Consider the following 27,861-nt stretch of genomic DNA (forward strand, 5'->3'; position numbering starts at 1 on the left):
GTAGTCCCAAAACATCTGGAGGGCTGAGTTTGCCTATGCCTGGTTTAAATGGACAAATTCAGGGAGGAGAGGCCTATTGATGGCTACTAGCCACAATGCCTATAATACGTCTCCACTGTCGGAGGCAACAAAGCTTCTGAATATCAGTTGCTGGAAACCACAGGAGGGGAGAGGGCTCTGCTACTGTATTTTAATATTTTGCTGGAAGCCGCCCAGAGTGGCTGGGGAAACCCAGCCAGATGGGCGGGGTATAAATAATAAATAAAAGAAAAAGACCACAGACATCTGGTCAGCCACTGGGAGAATGGGATGCTGGATTCAGTGGGTCATTGGTCTGATCCCGCAGCCTCTTCTGATGTTCCCATACAGTGGTACTCCATACCGCAACATTCTGGTGAAGGTCTGATGTCTCTTCCTAACTGTCCTGCCTTGTAGAGAGAAAAGTTCCACTTTTACTGTATTTTTGGTTTCTATGGAAGCCGCCCAGAGTGGCTGGGGAAACCCAGCCAGATGGGCGGGGTACAAATAATAAATTATTATTATTATTACTTCTAACCCAGTCAGCTGCTTCTCCAGATTCCCAGTTGAGGCTGGGAAGTTTGATTAATTCCACACACATTGAGACACATTGAAATTTTTAAGCGATTGACAAGCGATTGACCTTTAAAGCCCTAAACCACCTCAGTCCTGTATACCTGAAGGAGCGTCTCCACCCCCATCGTTCTGCCCGGACACTGAGATCCAGCGCTGAGGGCCTTCTGGCAGTTCCCTCATTGTGAGAAGTGAGGTTACAGGGAACCAGGCAGAGGGCCTTCTTGGTAGTGGCACCCGCCCTGCGGAACGCCCTCCCAGCAGATGTGAAGGAAATAAGCTGCTATCTTATCTTTAAAAGACATCTGAAGGCAGCCCTGTTTAGGGAATTTTTAAATATTTAATGCTGTATTGTTTTTAACACTTGATTGGAAGCTGCCCAGAGTGGCTGGGGAAACCCAGCCAGATGGGCGGGGTATAAATAATAAATTATTATTATTATTATTATGGGTGTGAGATCAAGGTCCACACTACCATGGCTATCTGCCAGGTATAACTGAGCCGGTGATTCCTGCCTTGTAGAGAGGGTTAGTCTAGATGACCCCTGGGGTTCCCTCCCAACTCTACAATTCTACAATTTTACCCTGAGTGGGAATAGCATTCAATGAAGCCCAAGGCAGGGCATAATATTTTTCCTCCATCCACTTTCTCCACACCAGGCATAATCAAACACACTTTTATTGTTACCCGCTTTTATTTCTAGGCTTAAACGACACCATTTTTTAAACCTACTGTCGCCGTTCTTCCACTTATTTCACCTGCAACAAATTCCTCTCCCTTCTCATCACTTTGAAGTTGACCTCCAATGTACACCTTTGCTAATTTGAAGCCCCCGTTACCCTCTTTCTCCCCCACCCGCAACCTCCCCGAACCTATCTGCTCCCAGCGATTAGTAATCTCTTTGCTTTCTCCGTAATGCTGGGCCTGCTAATAAGATTAAAACATATCTCCCTATTACAGCACCGATCCATAATGCTGATTTACAGTTACTTCTCAGCCGCTATGGAAACAGATGAGAAGCCCCGTTACCTTAATCCTCATCTGAGCCACTGAGGGATAGCAGCTAATTAATACCTTTCTGTCTCCCGGTTTCGCCGAGATATGAAGGCCTATCAAATATTCATCAGGAACTCGCCCACCCATCTCTCCAGACAATCCCTTGACTCTTTGCCCTGCTCTGCTACCGATATTCTCCAGGAAACGGCGAAGGTTTTCTTCCCTCCCACTCTCATAACGCTAGAACTCACGGACGTCCCAAGAAGCTGGAGATTGGAAGATTCAGGGCAGATAGAAGGAAGAACTTCTGGACACAGATCAGGCTTAGACTGTGGAACTGCCCTCCACATGGCGAGGAAACACAGAGCTGTGCAGAAACTCAAGAATGTCAGAAGATCAAGCCATCCAGTTTAGCCTCCTGTTGTCTCAGGGGCAGATATTCCAATGGGAAGCCCAAAAGCAAGGCTTGCACACTTGCCTTCCAATATTTCTCCAATGAAAATAGGGACATCCTATTCAATAATAATACTACTAACAACAACAACAACAACAACAACAACAATATTTATAACCTGCCCATCTGACTGGGTTGCCACAGCCACTCTGGGCAGCTTCCAACAGATATAAGGTAAAGGGACCCCTGACCATTAGGTCCAGTTGTGGCCAACTCTGGGGTTGCGGTGCTCATCTTGCTTTATTGGCCGAGGGAGCCGGCATACAGCTTCCAGGTCATGTGGCCAGCAGGACTAAGTCGCTTCTGGCGAACCAGAGCAGCGCACGGAAACACCGTTTACCTTCCCGCCATAGCGGTACCTATTTATCTACTTGCACTTTGATGTGCTTTCGAACTGCTAGGTTGGCAGGAGCAGGAACCGAGCAACGGGAGCTCACTCTGTCGTAGGGATTCAAACCGCCGACCTTCTGATCGGTAAGCCCTAGGCTCTGTGGTTTAACCCACAGGGCCACCTGCATCCCTTCCAACATAGATAAAAATATAATAAAACATTAAACAAAAGCCTTCCCTAGACAGGGCTGCCTTCAGACAGCTCGGGGGTCGGATAACTGAGATTTCCAGCAGCTAGGATTCCAGAACCAATTCCTCTGACCATGGAGGCAGAGGGTGGTCATTGTGGTTAGTAGCCCTTGGTAGCTCCCCTCCTCCATGAATTTGTCCAATCTGCTTTTGAAGCTGTCCAATTTGGTGGCCAACACTGTGGAAGGGAGTTCCACAGTTCAACTACGTGCTTGCCTTCCTTTTATCTGTCCCAAATCTTCCAGCAAATGACAATCTAAGACACCTGCTTTTTTCTAGTCCTAGATGAGGCAGGAGAGGAAGAAAAGGGGCAGTTTCTCAATGGGTAGAGCATGAAACTATTAATTTACCTCATATTTACAGGACCGCCTCTCCTGGTATGCCCTGCAGAGGACCTTAAGGTCCATGAATAATCATAGTTTAGAGGTCCTGGGCCCTAAGGAAGTCAGATTATCCTCCACCAGGGCCTTCTCAGTGATGGCTCCAACCTGGTGGAATGCTCTGTCCCACGAGACCAGGGCCCTGCAGGATTTAACCTCCTTTTGCAGGGCCTGTAAGACAGAGCTATTCCACCTGGCTTTCAATTTGAACTTAGCCTGATCTTTTATTCCACTTCCTTCCCTCCCCCTCCCCTTTTTATGAAGATTACCCGCTCTGGGATCCCACAGCTAATTCTCCCCTGGTCTCCTTGCTGGCCCAAATAGGACTAACTTAGCCAGCTAGCCCTGGTGATCATCTAACGTCTATTGGATGGATTTCCTCCCAAATTGATTTTTGAATTCTGTATTTATTGTTATTCACGTTTTATACTGTATTTTATGCTGTTTTTTGTTGCATCAATTAAGTGTTTTAAATTTGTTGTTAGGCGCCCTGAGCCTGGTTTTCTGAACCAAGAAGGACGGGGTATAAGTAAAAAAATATTATTTTTATTATTATTAATCTCAAGGTTGTGGGTTTGAGTTCCACGTTGGGCAAAAGATTCCTACATTGCAGAGGGGGTGGACTGGATGAGACCCGTTGTCCCTTCTAGCTCTGCAATCCTACAAATCGATGATTCTGAACCACTCTTTGCTCATGTGTAGACACACTAGTGGAGGCTCACAGCCGGCACTCTGCACATGCTCAGGGGCTCGGCTTCGCTTCAAAGGGAACCAGGGCCGACACTACCCCACCAAACACTTGGGGAGAATCCAGCCTGAGGGTTGGGAGGAGGGGAGCGGAAGGCAAACAGCCCATCTGATGAATGTGGCAGGAGAGGCGCTGACACACTGCTTTTAATGAAACATAATGAAGCGTGGCATCGTAAAATATTTCCTTTAATTCAGTGCTCCCGTGAGGAAGTGGGAATAGCAGCTCAGTAATGGGTTCGGCCGTTTGGCTGGGAGAGATGGAAAGCCTTGTTTGCTAAAACAGGGATTTTATGTTTCCCTTTTAAAAAAGAAAGAAAAGGCGAAGGTGCCTAAACAGATCCGTAGGGGGCAGTAAGGGAAGTGGTGCAGCTCGGTGGCAAAGCATGCGCCTCCAATCCCCACTGGCAGCATCTCCAGGTATGGCTGGGAGAGGTTCCCTGCCTGAACCCTTGCTGCCAGTCCGTGTAGACAGCACTGAGCTAGTCAGACCAGCAGGTGCAAATCTCTATGCGGAAACTTCCTGGGCCTTAAAGGAAGGGATGCAGCTCAGTGTCAGGACACCTGCTCTGAATGCAGAAGGCCCCAGGTTCAAGCCAGTGCTCTGACCCACTGTAAGGCAGCTTCCTAGTTATGTCAGGTCCTCTATGAGGACTAGAATACTGCTACATCTTCAGCAGAAGGTTAGAAGTGAATCATGCTGAACATCACAGGTTCAATCTCCAATGGCATATCCAGCTAGGGCTGAGAGAGACTCTCTTTCTGAAACCCTGGAGAGCTGCTGCCAGCCAGTGGAGGAAATACTAAACTAGATGGACCAAGGGTCTAATTTGGTAAAGGCAGGTTCTTGCTGAAATCAGCACTATGAGGACTAGGCTCCTACTTTGCATTTGGGGGAAGGAGCACCTTGCAACATAGTAATAAATAATAATAATAATAATAATAATAATAATAATAATAATAATAATAATAATAGAAATAAATTGAAATACGTTATTGTCCCTTGTACAACTTGTATAGGACTCAGGAGGCGCTGTGGGTTAAACCGCAGAGCCTAGGACTTGCTGATCAGCAGGTCGGCGGTTCGAATCCCCGCGATGGGGTGAGCTCCCGTTGCTCGGTCCCTGCTCCTGCCAACCTAGCAGTTCGAAAGCACGTCAAAAGTGCAAGTAGATAAATAGGTACCACTCCAGCGGGAAGGTAAACGGTGTTTCCATGTGCTGCTCTGGTTTGCCAGAAGCGGCTTAGTCCTGCTGGCCACATGACCCGGAAGCTGTACGCCGGCTCCTTCAGCCAAGAAAGCGAGATGAGTGCCGCAACCCCAGAGTCGGCCACGACTCTACCTAATGCCCCTGCTCCACCCTCATTATTCATCCTCTCCTTGGACCTCTTAGTTTTCAGCAGACACTCCCAAGCCTCTCTTTGCATTTGCAAGCTTAAGGACTAGAAACTTTATTTCAAATTTAAAAAATGAAAATCATTCACCAGTCAGAACTCTACATCCAGTCTTGCTCACACACTCAAGCATTTCTCCAATGAAAACAGAGACATCCTATTCCATAATATTAACAATAATAATTTTATTATTTATACCCCGCCCATGTGACTGGGTTGCACCGGCCACTGTAGGCAGCTTCCAACAGATGTAAAAACATAATAAAAGATTAAGCATTTAAAAACTTCCCTATATAGGGCTGCCTTCAGATGTCTTCTAAAGGTTGCATAGTTACTTATCTCCTGGGCTCAGGGGTTGCATAATTCCATACCCTCCAACATTTCTCCAATGAAAGAGGGACATCCTAAGGAAAAGTGGAGGACGTGGGTGGCACTGTGGGTTAAACCACAGAGCCTAGGACTTGCCAATCAGAAGGTTGGCGGTTCGAATCCCCATGATGGGGTGAGCTCCCGTTGCTCGGTCCCTGCTCCTGCCAACCTAGCAGTCCAAAAGCACGTCAAAATGCAAGTAGATAAATAGGTACCGCTATGGCGGGAAGGTAAATGGCATTTCCGTGTGCTGCTCTGGTTTGCCAGAAGCAGCTTAGTCATGCTGGCCACATGACCCGGAAGTTGTCTGCAGACAAACGCCGGCTCCCTCGGCCAATAAAGCGAGATTAGTACTGCAACCCCAGAGTCGGTCACAACTGGACCTAATGGTCAGGGGTCCCTTTACCTTTACCTAAGGAAAAGTGGGACATTATAGGATCAAATCAGAAACTGGAACGGCGTCTGTAAATCTGGGACTGTCCCAGGAAAATAGGAATACTTGGAGGGTCTGCATTGCTTATGTTGACACCATAATGGAATTGTGAAATATTAATACAGCAATTATAGCATCCCCCAAACTGGACTTTATTATAGTAATTTTTCTCTAACCAAGCTCCAGTCCCTGCAGTCTTCGAACTCCATTCTACGGAAGGCAATGGTGTAAGCAATTAATATTCCCAGCGTTGAAAAATCCCACCACATTTCGGCTCCATCCTCCACGTCGCGCTAAATATAACCATTAAATGCTCTCCCTCTTTTTTCTTTTTTCAGAGGGAGTTAACATTGTTTAAATAAGCCCTCTAAATGTTTAAAGAGACTGGTTATTTTATTTCGTATTCTATCTCTCCCCCCTCCTTCCCCTCTGCAGGAAGCTTTCAGCGCTACGGAAGGAGGGAGGGCAGGCCTGCTTTAGTGGAGAGAGGGCAAGCGAAGAGAAATACAGTTTCCTGCAATAACAACTCCTGCCACCACCATCGCGATTTGCAATAAATCTGGGAGCCGCTTGTAAAAAAAAAACCCACCCCCAAACAACCCTCAGTAACAGCAGCATCTTATACCAGGGCCGGGAGACGACAGAAAGAGCTCTCCAGCTCTCCAAAGGCAAAGACTTCCTCCTTCTCATTCGAACACAGACCTGTCACTCGCTTCCCCAAGGAGAACTGATGGACATGGACTAGGATGGCTTAAAAACACACACACAGTTAGACAAATTCATAAGGTCACCTTGATGGATGCGTGCCTTTAAAAGGTAAAGGTAAAGGGACCCCTGACAGTTAGGTCCAGTCGTGGCCGACTCTGGGGTTGCGGCACTCATCTCGCTTTATTGGCCAAGGGAGCCGGCGTACAGCTTCCGGGTCATGTGGCCAGCAGGACTAAGCAGCTTCTGGCGAACCAGAGCAGTGCACGGAAACAGCGTTTACCTTCCCGCCAGAGTGGTACCTATTTATCTACTTGCACTTTGATGTGCTTTCGAACTGCTAGGTTGGCAGGAGCAGGGACCGAGCAACGGGAGCTCACCCCACTGCGGGGATTTGAACCGCCAACCTTCTGATCAGCAAGTCCTAGGCTCTGTGGTTTAACCCACAGCGCCCTCTATTCTAACCCCGCTTCCTTTTAATGGAAAAATGCGGGATTTGTGTGGCCTTCCAGACGCTGATGAACTACAACTCCCATCTTCCTTGGTCAGTGGGCACACCAGCTGCTGATGTTTCCTGGGAGACCAGAAACATAGTGCCCCATTGCTGTTTTGGCAATTCCCCATGGATTTCCCCACCCCACCCCTAAAACAAACCACCAGAACAAAAAAGGAAGAAATGTTTGCGCCCTCCCCATTTTGTCCTTGGCAGCAGAAATTGCAGAGTCCTAATTTGAAAGGTCTCTGCTTTTTGCAATCAATGTGTTTGGGTTTCTGCTAGAACTGAGAGAGGACTTATACGCTCTTTAAACTGCACTTTGACTGTCATCAATACCACAAAGTTCAGAGATGCATCTCTCTCTCTCTCTCTCTGGGGTCTGGAAAGGGTGCGGAAGACTAAAAACCAACTCAAGCTGGTTTGGAGATATTTATAACATTGTATTCCCTTACCAGGAAGTTTTAAATCTCTAGCAAGGGAGAGAGAACGCAAGTGTGCTTCCATTAACATGGCTAAAAAGTATCACTGCAACTACTTTCTTTAATATCTAGGAAATGCAGAGCTGACATTTTTGGATGGGAGTTATGTTCCCCCTTAAGAGGAAAGCAAGTGATGCTCTAAGGATGGTCTAGATCAGCCTCTCTCACCCTTGGGTACCATCATCCCTGACCACTGGCCATGCTGGCCAAGAATCATGAGAGTTATACTACCAACATCTAGGAACTCAAGGTTGATAAAGACTAGATTGATAAAGGTTGATAAAGACTAGGCAAACTAAGGCCCAATTGCGTTCTAAATCCAGCCCGCAGATGGTCCGGGAATCTGCATGTTTTTACATGAGTAGAATGTGTCCTTTTATTTAAAATGTATTTCTGGGTTATTTATGGGGCCTGCCTGGTGTTTTTACATGAGTAGAATGTGTGCTTTTATTTAAAATGCATCTCTGGGTTATTTGCGGGGCATAGGAATTCGTTCATATTCCCCCCCCAAAAAATATAGTCCGACCCCCCACAAGGTCTGAGGAACAGTGGACCAGCCCCCTGCTGGAAAAGTTTGCTGACCCCTGGACTAGATGGTTGATTTGCTGTATCAGCAGCAGCAAGCCAAAGCAGTGTTTCCCAAACTTTGATCTCCAGCTGCTTTTCGACTACAACTCCCATCATTCTTAGCTAGCAGGACCAGTGGTCAGGGATGATGGAAATTGTAGTCCAAAACCAGCAGGAGACCCGAATTTGGGACACACTGGACTAAAGGAACCTACCTAATTTCTAATATGCTGGTGGCACACAGTTCTACTTCTCCTTTATATCTGCAGGCGAGGTACTGGATGTGCTGAACTGTTGTCTTGCCTCAGTATTGGACTGGATGAGAGCCAATAAACTGAGGTTCAATCCAGATAAGACTGAGGCACTGTTGGTGGGCAGTTCACTAGACCAGATAGGTGGAAGATTCTCTCTCTTGTAGGGGTTACATTCCCTTTGAAGGAATGGGTAGAAGGATCCATTGCTGTCACCTGACAGCCTAACTTCTGTTGTCTATGCTCTGGTAACCTCTAGGTTAGATTGCTGCAATGCATTATACATAGGACTGCCTCTGAAGACAGTCTGGAAACTTCTGCTGCTGCAGAATTCAGTAGCCCTGCACTGGAGCAAAACTGTGAAGCATCTTCCAAGTGTAGATCATTTTCACTGGTCCTAGGATCCCCAACCTGTGGGAATTAAACCCGTGAGCTGAATTAAACAGGAAAATAGGAAGCGGGTTTGCATGGAGACAGACAATTGGTCTACACTACTGTCTACACTGACTAGCAGTGGCTCTCCAGGCAGCGATCATTCCCAAGCCTATTAGGGGATGGAATCAGGGACCATCTGCATGCTAAAAAAGGACCCCTGGGTGCTTAAGTCCAGTCAAAGGCAACTATAGGGTTGTGGTGCTCATCTCGCTTTCAGGCCAAGGAAGCCACATTTGTCCACAGACAGCTTTCTGGGTCATGTGGCCAACAGGACTAAACCGCTTCTGGGATACCGTGAGCAGCGCACAGAAACATTGTTTACCTTTCCGCCGCAGTGGTACCTATTTATCTACTTGAACTGGTGTGCTTTCAAACTGCTAGGTTGGCAGGAGCTGGGACAGAGCAATGGGAGCTCACTCCATCGTGGGGATGCGAACCGCCGACCATCTGATCAGCATGCCCTAGTGGCTCAGTGGTTTAGACCACAGCACCACCCATGTCCTTTAGCATCTGGATGCTAAGCAGGTGTGCCACTGAGCATTGGAGGTCATTCATACACACACACACACACACACACACAGAGAGAGAGAGAGAGAGAGAGAGAGAGAGAGAGAGAGAGAGAGAACTTTTAATCTTTGTTTTAATTGAGAAAATGGAAATATTATTGAACAAACACAGAACTGACTCAGAACAGAACTGGGCTGATTCCACCTCCTCACTGAGTGATAGAAAGTAAAGGTGCGGTGGGGGGGGGGAGGAGAGAACTTTTCCCTCCAAAGCAAAGTTTTTAAAACCCAAACCTTTCATCTGCCATCATTGGCTTGGCCTTCCACACAGGTTAATTAGTTTATGAGGCCTCCTCCTCCCTGCCAAGGAAAAACTCTGCTTTGAAATTTCTGCTGTCTTTAAGGAAGTGTTAATTGGAATCTTCACCTCCGCCCTTTCTCTGACAGCCCTGGACTCCCCATCACAGCCAAAATGCAACACCGACCCTGAAGGGGACAGAGCCTTCTGTCTTCAAGGACTGGCCGTCCATCCTTACATTGGGTCTCTTGAACAAACCCACAGAAAGCTTGACTCAAGCACCTTTGTGATCTCGCTGTCTCGAGAGAGAGGTGATATTTGGAGTGTGGGGAGAGCAAATGCTAAACTCATCATCCCACATTCAAAGGTAGACATTCTGCCTTGGTTAGACCAAACCTACACTCCTGTGTCCAGTTCTGGGTTCCACAATTTAAGAAGGATGTTGACGAGCTGGAAATTGTGCAGAGGAGGGCAACCAAGATGATCAAGGGTCTGGAAACCAAGCCAGATGAGGAACAGTTGAAGGAGCTGGGCATGTTTAGCCTGGAGAAGAAGAGACTGAGAGGCGATATGATAGTCATCTTCAGATATCTAAAGGGCTGTCACATGGAAGATGGCACAATCCTGTTTTCTGCTTCTCTGGAGGATAGGACCCAAACCAATGGCTTCAAGTTATAAGAAAGGAGATTCCAACTAAACATTAGGAAGAACTTTCTGGGAATATGTGCTGTTTGACATGGAATGGACAACCTCAGAAGATGGTAGGTTTCACTAGAGGTTGGATGGCCATGTGTCAAGGATCAGTTAGCTCTTATTCCGCATTTCAGGAGGACGACTAAATCACACTCATGATCCCTTCCAACTCTATAATTCTATGATTCTATTACTTTACCCCTGTCCTTTCATCCCTGTCAGGGAACCCATTCCCATTACATGTGGGTGGGGGAGATGCTGCAGACCTTTTCTCCTGCCTTTTCGTCTTGTCAGAATGATTACCACAGCATCTTCAACCAGCCCACATCCCTTCCCACCAGCTCGTACAGAGCTCTCTCCGAAGCTTCGAGGGACTTCTGCTTCCATATGTTCAACACAGCATTAGGAGCTCGTATCAGAAGACACTGAAGGTCCCCCTCCTTCCAGGGCTCCTTTGCCTCAGCTTCAAATTGACAGAGGGAAGGGGTGGTCCTGGGAGACAAGATTGCTTCCGGCTGAGGAAGTTCCTGCAGATGGCATTTTGTTCCTCTCCCTGGAATAAAACAGGCAGAGTAGCCTTTGGAATCAGCACTGCTTAAGATCAGCATCCCTAGAATGGGGCACATTATGTTCTCTCTTTCTCTCTCTCCCTCCCTCTCCCCCGACACAAATTCCAGTGCCTTATAAAGCACCTGAAGTCACATCCAAGACCTTGAGAGACCTCAGAGATGCTGTCCGAGGCCTTGCGAGACCTCGGAACCTGACTTCCAGTGCCATGGGAAGTCAGGTTCTGAGGCCACGAGGTGCATGACGTCATGATGCCACGTCACTCGCACTGGGCGCCCATAACCTGTGGCCCACGTTGGCGCCCCTGGACCCTGAGGGTCATCTAGAGTAAACCAACCCCCTGCAACGAAAGCATCCAAGATTGATGACCATCCAACCTCTGTTTAAAAACCACCAAGGAAGGAGATTCCACCACCTTCCAATGAAGTCTATTCTGCTGTTGAACAGCTCTTACTGTCATAAAGTTCTGCCTGATGTTTAGTTGGAAACTCCTTTCTTGTAACTTGAAGCCCTTGGTTCAAATCCTACCCTCCAGAAAAGGAGAAAACAAGCTTGTTCCTTCTTCCATGTGCAGCCCTTGAGATATTTGAAGATGACTATCCTCTCTCCTCTGAGTCTCCTTTTCTCCAGCCTAAACATACCCAGCTCCTCCAACCTTTCATTTCCAGGTGAAACTGCCATTCAACCTCTGTTTAATGGAGAGTACACCACCATCTGAGGCTGTCCATTCCACTGTCTAGCAGCTCTCACCACCAGAAAGTTCTTCATAAGGTTTAGTTGGAATCTTCTTTCCTTCAGATCCTACCCTCCGGAGCAGGAGAAAACATACTTGTTCCATCTTCCATGTGACAGCCCTTCAGATATTTGAAGGTGGCCTTCATAGAACCTCTAAGTCTCCTCTTGTCCCAGTTAAACATACTCAACTCCCTCTCATAAGGCTTGGTTGCCAGACCCTTGATCATCTCGGTTGCCCAGCTCTGCACACAATCCAGCTTCTCAACATCCTTCTCAAATAATGGTGCCCAGAATTAGACACAGTATTAATAATAATAATAAAAATATATTTATACCTTGCCCTCCCCGTCCAGAGCCAGGCTCAGGGTGGCTAACACTAGTAAAATTCCAGTAAAAATATAATAGGGGGGAAAACACCAATTTAATATATAGGTTAAAATGCAATTTAAAATGCAGCCTCATTTTAAAAGTAGCCCATAGATCAAAACCATAAGGGGAGGGCAACATAATGGTCAGACTGAGTCCAAACCAAAGGCCAGGCGGAACAGCTCTGTCTTGCAGGCCCTGCGGAAAGATGTCAAGTCCTGCAGGGCCCTAGTCTCTTGTGACAGAGTGTTCCACCAAGTCGGGGCCAGTACTGAAAAGGCCCTGGCCCTAGTTGAGACCAATCTAACCACCTTGAGACCTGGGACCTCCAAAATGTTGTCATTTGTGGACCTTAAGGTCCTCCGTGGGGCATACCAGGAGACGCAGTCCTGTAGGTACGTGGGTCCTAGACCTATTCCAGGTGTGGTCAGAGCAAGGGAGAATAGAGAGGGACTATTACCACTATTACCAGCTCCTGGGAATAAAAAATCAGGAGGGTGTCAATGAGCTCAAGTCCTGTTTGTGGGCTCACATTGAAGCATAGGCTCAACTTTCCATCTAGGCTAGGTGCATAGGAAGCAACTTCAGATGGAGTCAGAGCCCTGATCCATCAAGATCAGTATTGCCTACAATGACTGGCAGCAGTGACTCTCCAGAATTTCAGACATGGAGTCTCCCCCAGCCCAACCCTGCGATTCAACCTGGGGCTTTATGCATGCAAAGCAGGGATTGTGCAACTGAGCTATAATCCTTCCCCTAAACAGAAAAAAGGTCCAAGTCCTTATGGTTCTGAAAGGCCAATTTAGATAGGGACGTAATAAGCTGGCTTAGGCCAAGTTAAGCCATTGCTCCATCTACCTTAGCATTGCCTATGCTGGCTGGCAGCAATGGCTCTCCAGGGTTAAAGGCAGGGAGTCTTTTCCCCAGCCTACCTGGTGATGGGACGTGGGTGGCGCTGTGGTTTAAACCACAGATCCTAGGACTTGCTGATCAGAAGGTCAGCGGTTCGAATCCCCGCGACGGGGTGAGCTCCTGTTGCTCGGTCCCTGCTCCTGCCAACCTAGCAGTTTGAAATCACGTCAAAGTGCAAGTAGATAAATAGGTACCTCTCCAGTGGGAAGGTAAACGGCGTTTCCGTGCGCTGCTCTGGTTCACCAGAAGCGGCTTAGTCATGCTGGCCACATGACCCGGAAGCTGTACGCCAGCTCCCTCGGCCAATAAAGCGAGATGAGCACCACAACCCCAGAATCGGTCATGACTGGACCTAATGGTCAGGGGTCCTTTTACCTTTTTACCTGGTGATGCTGGAGGGATTTGAACCCGGGTTCCATGCCACTGAACTACAGCCCTTTCTCATAACAAAAATGCATTATATTCAGTGAAACTGTGATACAAAAATGTGCATAAGAGGTAAAAAAAAAAGAGAGAATTAATACAGGCTTGAACATTTCAGGAGAAACCCACACTAAAATGCTGGTCACTTTTCTAGAGGGTTTAGGATTGAACATTTGGAGGGGAAAGCTAAATGGACAGCTTCGCCCGTCTCTTGACTGCAAACAGCGATCTGCCAAATCAAGGCCCTGTTGTTGCTACCTTGAATCATCAGGAGTAAAAGTCCCGTCCTCTGAGGCTGGAGACCTGCTGTGAATGACTAGAAGAGGCTAGCGTGGGCAGCAGGGACCCTAAAACATTTTTGTAGACCAGTAACTTCTGAGAGAGACCCTTCCAAGGCTGGAGGAGATCCAAGGAATTCATCTATCTTTTAAGAAGCTTATTCTCCTTCCTCAATCTAACACACTCTGCCTCTTGCATGGGACAGATGACCACGAAGAATGGACAGCTCTGTGACACATCCTGGACTGAAGCAACTCGTGGAACTCTGTACATGGATCAGAACACAACACCCAGGCGGAAGACATACATCACTCCGGATTTGACTGGGAAGCTACACTAGGGGCCAAAATTGTGGAAACCTTTTGGGAAAAGTGTATTTCCGAGGTTTGATGGCTCATAACACCTGATTGGCTCACGCTCATGCTAATTTGCAATATTCAAATGAAGGAAATCTACTGCATATCAACTTAAGCAAGTCGTGCTTCCTTTTTTCTGGTTATTTGGCTATAACTTTTGATAGCATACAGATAATTGAGCAAACTTTGCTGTGTTACATTCTTCATTAAATTATCTTTCTGTTGATATATAATTTTATGACATTACCCAAAAAAGTGGTGTTATGAGCCATCAAACCCCAGAAATACACTTTTCCCAAAAGGTTTCCACAATTCTGCCACTAGTGTATGATTTGGAGATGTGGTTTCAATGCACAGAAATGCAAGATCATCTGTAGCAACTGAGTTATTTTCCAAACTCAGGGTTGTGCCATGAAAGTTGGAGCAAGCATGTTTTCTGCTGCTCTGGAAGATAGGACCTGAACCAAAGGATTCCAATTACAAGGAAGGAAATTCCTACTATTATCTAGATATGTGTATGTGGATAGCTAGACAGCTAGGCTGAATCTGCCCATATTGTATATAAAAACGCTATGAAAATGCTTTCCCTAAAAAACACCACCATGTTTTAAAATATACATGGAATTTGCCATTCGCTCACCAGTGCCATCTAGTATCACATTTGTATAATGCACTTATAGCACACTTAAAATGTTATATTTGCAGCTGTATAGCTGAGTCCCTAGACAGACAGATAGACATGTATGCCATTTGGGATGCTTGGTGCAAGCTGAAAAGCAAATGAAAAATATTTTATATGCATACATGTACGAATAGTTTCCTCCTCTCCTGCTCGTAACTACCCTGTCAGGTGGACTTCACTTGCAGGTGGTGATTGTACCCCAGTGACCTCAGTGAACTTAATGACGGAACAAGCATTACAATATGCCCCCCCCCCAAACCACAGTCAACTCTCTAACCCAGTAGTTGCTGAGCTTTTTGGGGGGACCCACCTTGGACCTATAAACTCATTCCCAGTGCCCCCTACCATATAATAAGAGTACTATTCAGAATAGCTGCTTGCCCGACCCACTAAGGGATTCAAAGAAGCCACAATTAATTGCACGTTTACTCAAATTCCAGTTAAAACGATCTAATTAATTCAGCAAGATGGATGAACTTGATCCAATGATAGCAACGCCCCCCCCCCGCAAACTCTGGCAGTGATTGACACCTCCAGAACTGCAGTACCGCCCACTTTGGGAACCAGTGCTCTAACCACTATCCACCATGTTGCCTTCCACAGAAGCAGGCTGGAAGGGCCAGATAAGATGCAAAGTAGGTTTTTCCTCATTTCCCAGCATTTTGCTATCTGCGCTCCAGACAAAGGCTCTCTGATATTTCAAAAGCAACACATGCAGGGGAATGGACACACACACACTCACGCACACACGACACACACACACACGAGAGCAAGAGAGAGAGAGTGCATGTGATTGACAGTTTATTTTAAGAAGGCTGTCAAAGAGGACGAAGGAACAATAATGGTGGGGAGATAACGGAAGTGCCCAGTCATGTGCCACACACACACACACACACACACTTAAAGGTAGGAGCCATCAGTATAATAAGAACTTCTGCAGGAAGCTAAAGGCACAGAGGAAGTTTTAGGAGGTGGGCAAAAAATATAGGACTAGGCAGATCCCTTGCAACCTTGCAGTTCTGAGGCTGCCTGTGAGTTGAGATGATTTATGAGCCAGGGGGAGGAGAGGATGATGGGAGGAGATTAACCTGTCTCGTCCTCCTTACTTTGAGTCAGGGCCTTCCTGGTCCCATCATTCTAGGAACCATCTTGTCCAGAAATGTCCTTTGCAGGCGCTTCTCTCGGGCTCTGGAAGTGTGCTGGTCCCGGGGGCTAACCGAGAGGCGAGGTCCGAGTCCAGTCCGAGGTCGATGGTGCGGTATGGAGGCTGTCCATCAAAGCTGTAGCTGGATCCAAGGTGGGGAGTCGGGTGAGGTCAGGAACTCTGGCAGACGAGCAGGACAGGGTGCAGGCAGGAACAGGCTAGCAACAACGTTGCTCCCACAACCTGAGACTGGGGCTGACTGGCTTTTATCTGCCCCAAGGCATAGGGCGGCCGCGGTTCGCAGGTGACTCACCTCTCCTGGCCTGGAGGCGAGCACTCCTCCTGCAGGAACTTAGTTCCCTCCACCTCTCTGCCCTGAGCCTCTGCAGCTCAGGAGAGGCTGGAGGGCTACCTGACCCAGAGGCAACCTCAGCTTCTCCTGACGGGGCTGAGAGTGGAGCACCTGCAGGCAATGGGTCCTCCATCACCTCAGGAGCCAGAGCAGACTCAGCTGGTGCCTGCACCTGAGGATCCAGCACAAGTGAGGACCCTTCAGCCTCAGGCCCCAGCCCCGGCTCAGCTGGTTCTGGAGGCGGGGACTCCTGTGCAGGCTGGGATTCCTCAGGTTCAGCCTCTGAGTCCGAATCCCAGGCCATCACAGGAAGCCTCAGGAGGCCTGGCTGGGTGTGATCTTAGGCAGTCACTCTCAGTCTAACCTGCTCCACAGGGTTGTTGCAGGGATTAAACAGATGGGATGGGGAACAGAAAACGGTGTACACCACCCTCAAACGCCCAGTAGAAAACAGAGTTGTGGTGGAGGTAGCTGGTGCAGTGAAGGCAAGTGACGGTCAAAGTGGTGATGAAGGTAGTTCAGGGCACTAATGGTCTAATTCAGGGATGGGGAACATCTGTGGCCCTCCAGATGTTGCTAGGCTGAGAACTCCCAGCAGCCCTGGCAGCCAGCACAGCCAATGGCCAGGGATCAAGGTGTAGGTGTCATTCAGAAACATCTGGAGGGCCACTGGTGTTCTTCATCCTGTGCCATCCATCTGCCACCAATGAACATCTTCACAGGTCCTGCCTTGGGTAATCTTTCCTAATACGGCACCCTGTGCAAGTCCAGAATTTAGCACCGCCCAAATGGATCATCTCAATCATGGAACTTCTCAATTTTGCACCCCTTCGGCTTGGTGGCCTGTGCCGGGGAACTGCTCACAACACCCTAAATCTGGCATTGCTCTCAACCTCCCATAGGCTTTTTAGGAACCCTGGCATAGTATTCAGTTTTCCCTGCCCAGCCCCTTGGTCCAAATGTTACTCATCGTGGTGTCAGATTTGCAGAGACAGAGAAGAAGAGGAAGAGGCGTGTTGAGGTGTAAACTGCTGGAAAGTATATTGCATACCCTACAACATTTCTCTGAGGAAAGAGGGACATCCTCTTCCATAATAATAATTTTATTATTTATACCCTACCTATTTGACTGGGTTGCCCTAGCCACTCTGGGTGGCTTCCAAAAAACATGAAACATTAAAAATATTCAATTATATGGGCCTGTCTTCATATGGCTCAGGGGATGGATAACTCCATACCCTCCAACATTTCTCTGATGAAAATAGGGGCATCCTTCAGCAATTCTCCGGTGAAAATAGGGACATCTTAAGGAAAAGCGGAGGGACACAGGTAGCGCTGTGGGTTAAACCACAGAGCCTAGGACTTGCTGATCAGAAGGTCGCGGTTCAAATCCCCATGACGGGGTGAGCTCCCGTTGCTCGGTCCCAGCTCCTGCCAACCTAGCAGTTCGAAAGCACGTCAAAGTGCAAGTAGATAAATGGTACCGCTCCGGCGGGAAGGTAAACAGCGTTTCTTTTTTTATATATATAAGATATTTATTAAAGATTTTCTTAATACAATAAAAAAAGTAACATACAATAATCATACTTTCTTCGCTTCATTGGACTTCCTCGCGTCTCTCGTTCCTGCGTTCCAAGTTTATCAAACTTTATCCAGCAATTTATCACCTTGTTTCAATTCTTATTTTATAATTTTCAAATATTGTGTCCCTAATTTTCAAATATTGTGTCCCTAATTTTAGATAATTTAACCCAAACCTTAAAAGCTTAATTTTGACATGATATTTATCCAAAGTTTAACTTTTCTTACATTTACACTTATCTTCATATTCCTTTCGACTAATTTAATGGTGCCATATTATTTATAATCTTGCATCTTTCTTAACACTCATACAATTTACAATATTTTTGTAAGTAGTCCTTGAATTTCTTCCAGTCCTCCTCCACGGCCTCTTCTCCCAGGTCACGGATTCTGCCGGTCATTTCTGCTAACTCCATATAGTCTATCAGTTGCATCTGCCATTCTTCCAGTGTGGGTAAATCTTGGGTTTTCCAGTGCTTGGCGACTAGTATCCTTGCTGCTGTTGTTGCGTTTCTGTGCACTGCTCTGGTTCTCTGGTCACATGACCCAGAAGCTGTACGCCAGCTCCCTTGGCCAATAAAGCGAGACGAGAGCTGCAACCCCAGAGTCGGTCATGACTGGAGCTAATGGTTAGGGGTCCCTTTACCTTTAAGGAAAAGCGGGACGTTCTGGGATCTCATCAGAAACTGGGACGGCTTCTGGAAATCCGGGACTGTCCCTGGAAAATAAGGACACTTGGAGGGTCTGATTATCGCGTTTCTCCCAGCTTCTTAACTGCTAGGCATGTAAAGGAAAGAAACTGATCGCAGACACAAAACTGGCTTCCTCCCTCTCCCCACCCAACCTCTAGTTCAGGAAAACAACCACATCATCACTTTGAAAGGAAGAACAAGAGCAAGAGGCGCTTGCGAACTGAGCTAAGGGAGCGTGCAGGGTTTCTGTCGTCCTGCACAAGAGGCCCCCGGGGGCTGCTGCACAGGCAGTTCATGAAGGGGAAGAGGAGGAGGATGAGGAGAGAGATGGCACAAATGGTTCATGCAAGGGAACTGAGCATCGCCTCCTTCTGCCAGTGCAATTTCTTCTTGGACGGCTGAGCCCACAAGATAGGGTTGTTATTTTTATTTTTTTCAAGGGCCAGGGTGAAACGAGAAGCACCCTCTCAAGTGACGTGCTTTGGAGAGATCAACCACCTCTAGCCTTTTTCACAATGATAAGCCAAAGAGGTTGTTTCTTCGATGGCTTTCGAAAGCTGGTGGCTACTAGGCACAAGACACACCTCCCTGTGTGATTTGGGGCAGGGCTGGAAAAAATGGCATAAACCCACCTCCACACACACATTATTTATTTAGCACAGAGCCTAGGACTTGCCGATCAGAAGGTCGGTGGTTTGAATCCCTGCAACAGGGTGTGCTGCCGTTGCTCTGTCCCAGCTCCTGCCCACCTAGCAGTTTGAAAGCACACCAGTGGAAGTAGATAAATAGGTACCACTGTGGCGGAAAGGTAAACAGTGTTTCTGTGCACTCCTCTGGTTCGCCAGAAGCAGCTTTGTCATGCTGGCCACATGACCCGGAAGCTGTCTGCAGACAAATGCTAGCTCCTTCGGCCAGTAAAGCAAGATGAGCGCTGCAGCCCCAGAGTCGTCCGTGACTGGACCTACCGGTCAGGAGTCCCTTTACCTTTACCATGCCATATACTTTTTAAAATTTCATTTATGGGCCACTTCTGATGGAGCATCTCCAAGCCGTTTCACGATACAGTCAAACCTTGGTTCTTGAATGGCTTAGTTGCCGAACAAATCGGCTCCTGAACGCCACAAACCCAAAAGTCAACGTTCCGGTTTGCAAACTTTTTTTGGAAGCTGAACCTCTGACGCGGCTTCCACTTGAGTGCCTTGGTTTTTGAATGGTTTCAGGAGTTGAACGGACTCCTGGGATGGATTAAGTTTGAGAGCCAAGGCACCACTGTACAACAAAACATGCATTAACAGAATTGCACTATTCATAATGGAATTGCATCCAACCTAAAACCAGTGGTTAGGGTGTTGGCCCAGGGCCTGGAAGATCAGGGTTCAAATCCCTTGTGCTTGGTTCCTGCTTGTGGGTTCAAATCCAAACTAGGCCAAGGGATCAGCCTCAACAAAGGATTCAACAAGAGCCACCTTCTCCACTCCAAAATACCACAACAAGCAGAGTTCAGAAAGGAACAGTTATGAGTAACTGGGGGGAATAGACATATGAGAACACAAGAGGAGCAGAACCCACAAGCAGGAACCAAGCACAAGAGCCTCCTAACTTCTTACAGTTTCCAGAAACTGATATTCAGAAGCTTTGCCGCCTCCAATAGCCCTCACTTCCATCAATTTGTCCAATCCTCTTTTAAAGTCATTCAAGTTGGTGACCATCACTGCTTCCTGTGGGAGCAAGTGCCATGGTTTTAACTCCTCGCAGTGTAGAGAAGGACTTTCTTCCATCTGTCCCGAATCTCCCCAAATTCAGCTTCACTGGGCACATGTAAGTGAAGACAGGGTTAAGCGGGGAAAGGCAGTTGTTCTACATCGCCCGTTCAACAGAGAACGACAAATCTCCCAGGCTCCATGGAAGAACCTGGTAGGGAAAGATGAAGCTGTGATGGAATCTGAAGCAGCGCTATCTCCAGCAGAAGATAGTGGGTAAAAATATTGAATCAAATGTAGTTTTTAAAGGAATCCAGATAGCCTCAGCCTCCCCTAAAGATTATATGGCTGTAAATTTTTTTAAAAAATGAGGACATCTTCCGCTAAGACCCAGAACAATATGGAAAACCAGCCAGCCAGCTTAAACCCACAGAACATCCATTAAAAAGGACTGCTGTTATCTGGAAAGCAATCAATAAAATCCACAATCGGAGCTTCTTGATGGGCCATTCCATTATGAAGCTGAACATCCGGGGGGTGGGGTGGTTAAATTCACCAACACAGAAGAAGTAAGAATGCATAACTCACCATTTTCAGAAGACTCCAGTACATGTTGGAGGGATCCACCACTCTCCAAAAATTTTTTGCTAGCTTGATATTGTTAACAAAAAATGTTTGCCTGTCACTGGCTATGACTAAACACCTGCTTCCCTCAATTTTTCATTTCTGGGAGGGTTCCTCCTCACTCATGTTAGAAGTTCAACTACCCACTAAGACCCAGCACCTCCCTTTTGTATATACCACTTGGTCAGCTGACCTGCATATCACATCACCATAAGCAGGTGGGCTTATCTCTGTCACTTGCCCACGCCCTCTTAAAGAGCCATTGACAACCATTCCAGGGGGAGTGGAAATGGAAGAGGGTGATATATGAAAGTCCCAACTTAGAACACACCAGTGTTGGGGGTTGTATTCTGTCAAGACCTACTCAGATTAGGTCCTTTTTGAAACTCACAAACCTAAGTTAATTGTGTCTATTAAATTTGACGGTGCTACTCAGAGTAGCACTAGGGCAGGCATCCCCAAACTTGGCCCTCCAGCTATTTTGGGGCTACAATTTCCATCATCCCTGACCACTGGTCCTGTTAGCTAGGGATGATGGGAGTTGTAGTCCCAAAACAGCTGGAGGGCTGAGTTTGGGGATGCCTACACTAGGGCAATAGACTGCTTTGATCCACTTTAACTGTGCATGTCCTAAAGTTCCAGAGTTCACTTAAATCCCTCCTGTGAAATATTGACAGCCTAGCAGCACCTTAAGGGACATGTTTACTGACATCTCTGCCAACACATCCCTTGAACACCTGTCTATGATGTGCGGGAAGAGGACAAACAGCCAAACCCCAGAATCATCATCGCACTGCACAATGTCTCATTACGAAGAGATAGAATCATAGAAATCTACTTGGAATGGTCACCAAAGGCCTTTTAGTCTAACCCTGCAATTCAGGTATCACAGTTCAAGAATCCCTCACATGTGGCCATCTAACTTCTGCTTAAAAACCTCCAAGGAAGGAAAGCCCATCACCTTCTGAGGGTGTCTGTTCCACAGTCAAACAGCTCTTACCCTCAGAAAGTTCTTCCTAATGTTTAGTTGGAATGTCTTTCCTTGTCATTTGAATCCATTGGTTCGGATCCTTCCCTCTGGAGCAGCAGAAAACAAGCTTGTTCCCATGGAACAGCTCTTCAGATATTTGAAGATATTCAGTCTTCTCTTCTCCAGGCTAAACACAACCAGCTCCCTCATAAGGCTTGCTTTCCAGACCCTTGATCATCTTGGCTGCCCTCCTCTGCGCACGTTCTGGTTTGACAATATCCTTCTTAAACCGTGTAGCCCAGAACGGGACACAGGACTCCAGGCTGGGTCAGATCAAGGCATAAAACAGTGGCGCAGTTACTTCCCTTGATCTGGACACTGTACTATTCTGTACAGTGTCCAGATCAATATCACACTGTAATATTACTATGTAATATTCCTCTGCCTTTTGGCCCATCTTGCAGACACCAGGCGAGCCACTTTTCCATGGCAGGGAGGCACAGAGTAATTTCCAGGCCATTAATTTATTTTACCACCACCGAGGCAGCTTTAAAAGAAAAGATTGTCCAGCTTCTGTTGGCTTTCTATTATTTAAAGCCTTTTTATGTCCCTTGATTGAGAATCTCCCTCTCACGCTCTCTCTCTCTCTCTCTCTCAGAGAATGAAGCAGTCAGCACAGGAGAAGCACACACACACAGAGCGCATAGAGAGATGGTTGGAGGCGGGGAATTGCAGGGGGTCACGGTCTCCCTCGATGAAGCCACAAGTGTGAGAATCTGAAGGGAGAAGTTTGCAAAGTTCACATCGCTGCATGGCACGTGCCTGCACATGGAGCCGCCCTCTGCTGGAGGAACGAGGGAATCCCAGCCAATCTGAGCTCCCATGTTTATTCTTTGCTCAAAACTCAGGAAGGGGGAAAGAGATTTTGAAGACATGCTTCTAGAACATGGGTAGACAAACTAAGGCCCGGGGGCCGGATCTGGCTCAATCGCATTCTCAATCCGGCCTATGGATGGTCCGGGAATCAGTGTGTTTTTACATGAGTAGAATGTGTCCTTTTATTTAAAATGCATCTCTGGGTTATTTGTAGGGCATAGGAATTCATTCATTCCCCCCAAAAAATATAGTCCGGGCCCCCCACAAGGTCTGAGGGACAGTGGACCGGCCCCCTGCTGAAAAAGTTTGCTGACTCCTGTTCTAGAATAAGGGTACACACCAGCCCTCGCACAAGCCCCAGAGAACTCGGTCAAACTCAGAGTAGAAACATAGGCACATAAGTTGAGCCCTGCTGGATAATAATAATAATAATAATAATAATAATAATAATAATAATAATTGTACCCTGCCCATCCGACTGGGTTGCCCCAGCTACTCTAAGGGGCTTCCAACATAAAAAAAATGTAATAAAGCAATGACATTAAAAGCTTCCCTATAAACAGCTGCCTTCAGATGTCTTTCAAAGGTTATATGCAGTAGTTACTTGTATCCCTGACATCTGCTGGGAGGGTGTTCCACAGGCATCACTGCCAAGAAGGCCTGTCTCCCTGTAGCCTCACTTCTCGCAGTGAGGGAACCACCAGAAGGCCCTCGTGTCAGGCTTTCAGCACCCTCAACACAGAGTGGTCACCCAGGGGCCCCTGAGAACTTCTCAAGCACAGAGGGGCCCTCCCCTCCTGTGGTTCCCATTAGAATGTCAGAACATCAGAAGACCCTGCTGGATCAGGCCCACCTGGTCTAGCATCCTGTTCTCACAGCCATCAACAAGATGACCCAATGGGAAGCCTGCAAGGAGAATTTGAGCAACCCCTCCCCTCCTGTGGATCTCAGAAACTGTTACTCACACGTATTCGCTTCCACTGACCATGGAAGCAGAGCATAGCCAATGTGGTTAGTAGCCATAGACAGCCCTCTTCTTGCCCATGAATTTGTCTCTTCCTCTTTTATAGCCATCCAAATTTGTGGCCCTTGCTGCCTCCTGCAGGAGCAACTTAAGGCAACTTATCATCCCTAAATCCTGTAGTGTCTGGTGCCCACTAGGAGCAGTGGGGCAGAAGGCAGAGACCCCACCAGGTTGGCCCCAGAGCACAATGAGAGGTGGAGCCAACTCATTCTGCTTCCGCCCCCATCTTCCAGCTCCTCCCTGCCACATGAGGAAACTAGCAAGCAGCACCACCTTCCAGACTGGAAGAAAGGAAAAGGGCAAATGAAGACTGGTTGAGGGCAGACTGAGGTTGGGAGGGCAGTGCCCCTTTCACCCCAGTAGACCAGCTTCCACTGCAAAAAAACAATAAATAACAAATAAATAACAGGACAATAAATGATGTTATCAGGTGCTGTTGGTTCTCAGAAAAGCAGAATCCATGGAGTGCAGAGGGGCCAAGGACACTGAACCCAGCCCTTACACCCACTGTACAGACAAGAATTTAGGCCGAAGTTTGCCATATCACAGCAGAAATGTGGCTTGGGGAAGTGATCATGTATCTAGATTGCTCGGGTAAGTAAGCCAAGCTGCGTCATTCAGGCGAAGCTCTGCCACTGGTGCCACCATTGCCACTCCCGAAACCCAGCCTACACTCTTTGGCCAGCTCCTATTGCCTTGCTTCATGAAAAGAAAAGAAAAGAAAAGAAAAGAGTGTACAGATCACATATAAGGCAGCCAGGTCAAAATAGCTCAAACACCAACACAAATATGTATTTATTCCGCTTTAAAAACAACAAGACCAAGCTGAGAAAGAGTCCATTGTAACCCCATAGCTTGCCTCCCGCATTATAAACTTAAGATGCTGTAAATAAAAGTAGAATCATTCCTATTTCGAACACGAACACACTTACATTTTCTTTGTTTCCAATACTGTCATTTATTGTTCTGAATGTCTAGGCAGAAGCAACACTTTGCCTTGTTCACCTCCACCACCAAGGGGAGATCCTCATAACGAAATAAATCCCACCAAAGGCCGCATATCAAATCCTTCTTGCTACTTCCCCAAAGAGTCGAGGGAAGAAGAAGTCATCCCTTCCTTCCAGCAACTTGTTTTCTCAACCAGCTGCCTGACATTATTCACGGTTATTACTCATTCAAATTTCAGCTCACCTGGAAGATTTGAGTTGGGCTATTATAGGAAGAAGGGGTGGGAGGACACCCATAAACTCAGTGCTGTATCCACAGTTTGTGACCATCTAGGCTGGAAGCACTTGAACTGGATTTTCACTCCGAATCAAAAGGGAAAGCATCGGCAAAGAGATATCAACCACCAATTCCTTTCCCTAACGACACCCCCCCCAAAAAAAAACACTGCAAAAAAATGAGAGGGGAAAAGACCCCCCCCAGCTCAGAAATTACAACAGGGTTAAGTTTGGAGACCGAAATCATCCAAGGATTGGTGTGGCTGGCCAGAGGCGATAGGAGAGTGTGACTTTCTGAGAACTCCCATTGCTATATATGGGGAGGGGGGGGATAGGATTGGAACTGAAACAAAACATTGCATTGGGGTCCATTCTGGTTCTGTCAATACATGCCACAAAGTCTGGGTGGCTGGGTGGGTGCTCAATAAATCAGTTCCTTTGAAAAAATAAATAAGGGGAACTTTTGCTCTCCGGATCTCTCTCTCTCTCTCTCTCTCTCTCTCTCTCTCTCTCTCTCTCTCTCTCTCTCTCTCTCTCTCTCTCTCACACACACACACACACACACACACAGCATCAACTCATCTGCCCTCAAGTAACCCCTGGGAAAAAAGAGCCTGAGCTAATGAAAGTCTTTTGCTTGTTCCTGTTGTTTTTAGCCTAAATTCAATCTCAAAATAACAAACACACCGCACAATTTTCCAGAGGGGAACGAACACACACGAGAGAGGGAGAGGGGTGTGTGTGTGTCAATGTATCTGCTGTTCGACAAACCGGTCCAGAGTTTGAGTCCAAAGGTAAACCCACAAAACAAGCAAGCTCCCTTTTTTATCCTCCCACCCTCTCTTCTCTGTGAACCCCCCAGGTTACTTATCCCCAACATACTCCTCCTCCATCACCCCCCCCTCCTCTTGGTTTATTTCGCCTCTTTTCGCTCAAACCGGGCTGTGTTTTCTCCAGAAGACGACAACAACTCGTCAGATGCCATTGAAAAGTCTATTGTCCGCTTGCAACCTAGTTCCACAATGGATGCTGATTGTGGGGGCTTCGGGGGAAGGGGGGGGCGTTATTATCATAATAATTACTGCGACCACCACCAGAGGAAAAAAAGAGAAAGTGTTTGCTTTGGCATTTGATAAGGCTTTTCATAGATCCATGCACAACATCACTGCCTCCTAACTGGGGGTGGGGGGAGACCCACTCAACTCTTAGCAGTTGAGGTCCAACAAAGGGCAGCTTTGAAGGACCAGAGAACAGGAGCATTAAACAACCAAGCCAGGATGGGGAAAGTTGGCATGAGTTGGGAGAAAACACCCCGTTCATCTCCCACTGAATTCCCTCTGCCCAGCTCCAAAGCATCCTCTATTGACTTGAACGGGGGAAGGAGAGCGGTTTGATGCCCCGAGCTAAAATTCTCTCGCCGTTCGTGGCTTTGGAGAGAACCTGAGCAGCGTTGGTTTGGGAGGGGGAGCTGGCGTCGCATGGGATTCTTGCATCTCCTTTGGTCATGGGGGGGACATGAAAGCCATGCCTCTATCCTCTCTTTCTCTCCCCCCCCCACCCAACCCACCGCCGCCGCAAAAAAAGCAGGTGTCTCTCGCACACACTCACCCAGCACCGCATCTAAGAGTTTGAGGAATAGGAAGCAGAGAGGCAGCAGGCGGTTCATTGTGGGTGTCTTGGCCCCCCGGATAGAAACTCCATCTGGTTTAGAAGCACCTCGGCTCTCCGCATGGCGAGGCTCCTCCGGAAGGCAAGGCGGGCAGGGAAGACGGGGTGCCGGAGCATCCGTGGCCGGCGGCGGAGGAACACATCGTGGATGCCTGCTGGGGAGGGGTTTGGAGACGGAGGAAACGTAGAAAGAAACCCCTCTCTCTCCGCCGAAAAAAAGGAAAGCGGGGAGCTGGGAGGGAAGGCAGGCAATGGCAAGAGAGGAGTATGTCCGAAAGACCACTAAGGCGAATGGTACCGAAGGGATGCTGTGAGTGGTACCCAGAGGATGCTGAGAGTGGTACCCAGAGGATGCCGAGAGTGGTACCCAGAAGATGCACCTGTTCAGTCCCTGCCTCTCTTTCTCCTCCCGTGGAATAAGCAGATTAGCAGCTGGAGTTTGGGATCTTCAACTCATCCTTCTTTCCTCCTTTTTGCTCCTTTTCTTATTCTATTTCTTCTTCCTCCTCCTCCTCCTCCTCCTCCTCCTCCTCTCTCTCTCTCTCTCTGCCCCCTCCCCCTTGTGCTGGCGTCTGTATTATACAGACTTTTCTTTAATCCATTCTAGGCTCCTCTGCTCTCGTCCTTTAAGCCGGATTTATTGCAGCAAGAGAGAGTGAGAGAGGAGAGAAAAGCCAGTCCCTCTCTTCTATTGCACCTCCCTCCCCAGCGCTCTCTCGTGCTCTCTCTCTCTCTCTCTCTCTCTCTCTCTCTCTCTCTCTCTCTCCCTCTATCTTTAGAGGCTTAACCCTTTAGCAGCCAACCCCCACGCTGATTCCACATTCCGAGTCAAGGAGAGACGCCTGGAAAGTCAGCGCAGAGATTTAATCTGCAGCAATAGTAATGACAATACGTCAATTTATGTGCAGGTATGAATGGGGAAGGAAGTCTCAGCCCCGATATGGAGATGGTACGTGATTGCGCGTAAAAAGTGATGTTTGCAAATTCCACTTTTAAAGCTTCCTTTGACAGTCTTGTTTGGGGAGGAGTCAGTGATTCAAAGTCTCCCTTCTGCGCTGGCGTTAATAAGAAGCGTTAGGCACGTTGTTCTGTTCTCTCTTTCTCTTTCTCTCTCTCATTTTCTCAGTCTTCCCAACTGCAAAATGGGTATAATAACCTTACAAGGTTGTGTCGTCATCATCATCATCATCATCACTTATCACCCCTCATTCACTCAAAGGTCTCCGGGTTGGTTAAAGCAATTAAACATAATGAGAGAAACATTTTAAAACAACATACAATCACAAAAATAAGGTAGAGCCCAAAAATGAACA

General features: G+C 47.4%; 1 protein-coding gene across 1 annotated transcript in view; it reads right to left on the reverse strand.

Moving 5' to 3' along the window:
* IGSF21 (immunoglobin superfamily member 21) overlaps window positions 1-27,428 on the reverse strand; it is a 233,513-nt gene extending 206,085 nt beyond the window's left edge. The window contains exon 1 of the mRNA XM_081923707.1: window positions 26,489-27,428. Coding sequence (XP_081779833.1) covers window positions 26,489-26,546 — 58 coding nt within the window. The 5' untranslated portion in view covers window positions 26,547-27,428. The remainder of the gene's footprint in view (window positions 1-26,488) is intronic.
* Between the last annotated feature and the right edge of the window lie 433 nt (window positions 27,429-27,861).

Source organism: Podarcis melisellensis, assembly GCF_964234715.1.
Source record: "Podarcis melisellensis genome assembly, chromosome: 8".
NCBI classification, from domain to species: domain Eukaryota; kingdom Metazoa; phylum Chordata; class Lepidosauria; order Squamata; family Lacertidae; genus Podarcis; species Podarcis melisellensis.